This window comes from Sinocyclocheilus rhinocerous, unplaced genomic scaffold (assembly GCF_001515625.1).
Source record: "Sinocyclocheilus rhinocerous isolate Xijiao unplaced genomic scaffold, SAMN03320098_v1.1 scaffold3432, whole genome shotgun sequence".
Lineage (NCBI taxonomy): Eukaryota > Metazoa > Chordata > Actinopteri > Cypriniformes > Cyprinidae > Sinocyclocheilus > Sinocyclocheilus rhinocerous.
In genome coordinates, this window is record NW_015645535.1 from 82017 (window position 1) to 84416 (window position 2400).

At 43.6% G+C, this 2400-nt stretch overlaps 1 protein-coding gene across 1 annotated transcript in view; it reads left to right on the forward strand.

Annotated features, from left to right (window-relative positions):
• The window catches only part of LOC107706125 (SURP and G-patch domain-containing protein 1-like), a 14549-nt gene that overhangs the window by 6717 nt on the left and 5432 nt on the right, over positions 1-2400 (forward strand). Inside the window, exons 7-8 of the mRNA XM_016509708.1 lie at positions 1720-1843; positions 2062-2303. Coding sequence (XP_016365194.1) covers positions 1720-1843; positions 2062-2303 — 366 coding nt within the window. The remainder of the gene's footprint in view (positions 1-1719; positions 1844-2061; positions 2304-2400) is intronic.

Genomic DNA, 2400 nt, shown 5'->3' on the forward strand with positions numbered 1-2400 from the left:
GACTGTATGATTTTGAGATCCATCTTTTCACATGGAGGACAATTGGGGGACTCATACATAACTATTATATAAGGTGAAAACATTTACTAATGCTCAAGAAGGCAACACAATGCATTAAGCAAAGTGTAAACTTTGTAAATTGGATAATCAGGGTAAATTGTACTTGTTTTTTCTTCTGGGAAACATGTAAGTATTTATGTAGCTTCTTAAGTGCAGTACCAAATGAAAAAAATATGATCTTTAAACAAAATAAGAAAAATGTAGACATCATCATCCTGTTCAAAAGTTTACACCCCCCGCTCTTAATGCATTGTGTTGCCTTCTTGAGCATCAGAACATGTTTTCACCTTTTGTAATTAAGTATGAGTCGCTCAGTTGTCCTCAGTGTTAAAAGCTGGATCTCAAAATCAGTCACTGCTGGAAAGAGTTCACATATGCAGAAGATGCTGGAAAACCACAGAATGTGCAGGAGCTGGAGGATTTTTCTGAAGAACAGCAGGCAGTTGAACTGTTCTGTGTCCGTGTGTGTGAGTGTGTGAGTGAGTGTGTGAGTGAGTGTGTGTCCGTGTGTGTGAGTGAGTGAGTGTGTGTCCGTGTGTGTGTGTGAGTGAGTGAGTGTGTGAGTGAGTGTGTGTCCGTGTGTGTGAGTGAGTGAGTGTGAGTCCGTGTGAGTGTGTGAGTGTGAGTCAAATATAAAAACTGTCGTGGATCATCCAGGAGGAAATTACACACAGTATTAAGGTTCAAGGGTATGTAAACTTTTGAAGGGGGTTACTTTTATAAATTCAGTTATTATTTTGTCTTGTGGAGAATATATAAACATCTGCTATGTGAAATAACTTATTCAGGAGAGTACTAAATAAAAATAACATGCAATTTTCATGATCACTCTTATTTAGTTAAAATTATTAACATATTTGCATATTCTGCAAGGGGTATGTAATCTTATGAGCACAACTGTATATACATAACAAATATACACAGCACACACATATATTGTGCAAACAAGAACATTTATTTTGGATGCAATTAATTGCGATTAATTGTTTGCACCAATGGACACGCCTCATCTGTCATCTGTAGATGTGCGTTCAGTCGTGTAGTGTGCACATGAGCAGACACACATCCAGCCGCAGCAGAGCGTCTCAGACGTGTGTGTGTGTGAGTGAGTGAGTGTGTGTGTGAGTGAGTGTGTGACTAGTTCGATTTTGCGATCGCACGCGCACTGTGTAGGGGGAGCACGTCTTACGATAAAAGATATTCGTCAATAAGCTCGGGATCTGTTGACGAGCAAATCCTCCAACATCTTGTCAGTTTATGCTGTATTGATAAGGAGTTATCACAAAGTAAATCTGTTTAGTGGCTCTATCTTACAATCAATATATAGTAAATGTAAGTTAAAGTGTCGCCGATGTAACTGGTTAAAACTTGGAGTGGCAATGAGGTCTTAAAATGTATGGAAAGAGTCTTAAAAAGGGTATTAAATTTAACCCCATGATTCCTGTATATACCCTGGTGTGTGTGTGTGTGTGTGTGTGTCCGTGAGAGTGTGTGTGTCCTGTGTGTGTGAGTGTCCTGTGTGTGTGTGTGTGTGTGTGTGAGTCCGTCAGGCGTCACTGTGCTCTTCCCAAACCCCATCCAGCTCTCTCTCTGCTGCAGTACACTCACTCATAATGGAGCTTGTTTAGTTTGAGCTGCTGGTTCTGATAGACTGCTTAGTCTCCTCCTCAGTGGATGACAGCACCAGGAAGGTGGCGGAGAAACTGGCGCGCTTCGTGGCGGACGGCGGCACGGAGGTGGAGATCATGGCTGCTCAACACAACCGAGACAATCCCGCCTTCAGGTGAGATGCTCCTAAAGGAGATTTAATCAAACCAGACTGTCTGTGACTGGAGAAACTGAGAAGAAGGCCTGTGGCATTCACCTGTGTCAAACACCCACAATTAACTATATTTAACATGGATATAAAGAGCCTTAAACTCACCAGAAAGCGATTACAGAAGTTGTCTAGAATAGGGAGGCACTGATAAACAGAAGATGATGTTTTTTGCTCTTTCTCAGTTTCCTGTACGACTATCAGAGCGCGGCTCATCGCTTCTATAAGGCTAAAGTGGACGAGTTCCGTCAGGATAAGAGCAGCAGCGAATCGCAGACGGCCGTCTCACAGGAACACACACACACCGCCGCCAAGAGGAAGAGGAAGAGCCGCTGGGGAGCCGAGGATGATAAAGTGGAGCTGCCCACGCCAGCGCTTATCAGCCCTGCTGCTCCAGCGGCCGGATCCAGCACTCCTGCACTGACAGGTACTCACACACTCACACACGGACACACACTCACACGGACACACACTCACACACACACACACACACACACACACACGCACACACACACACACACACA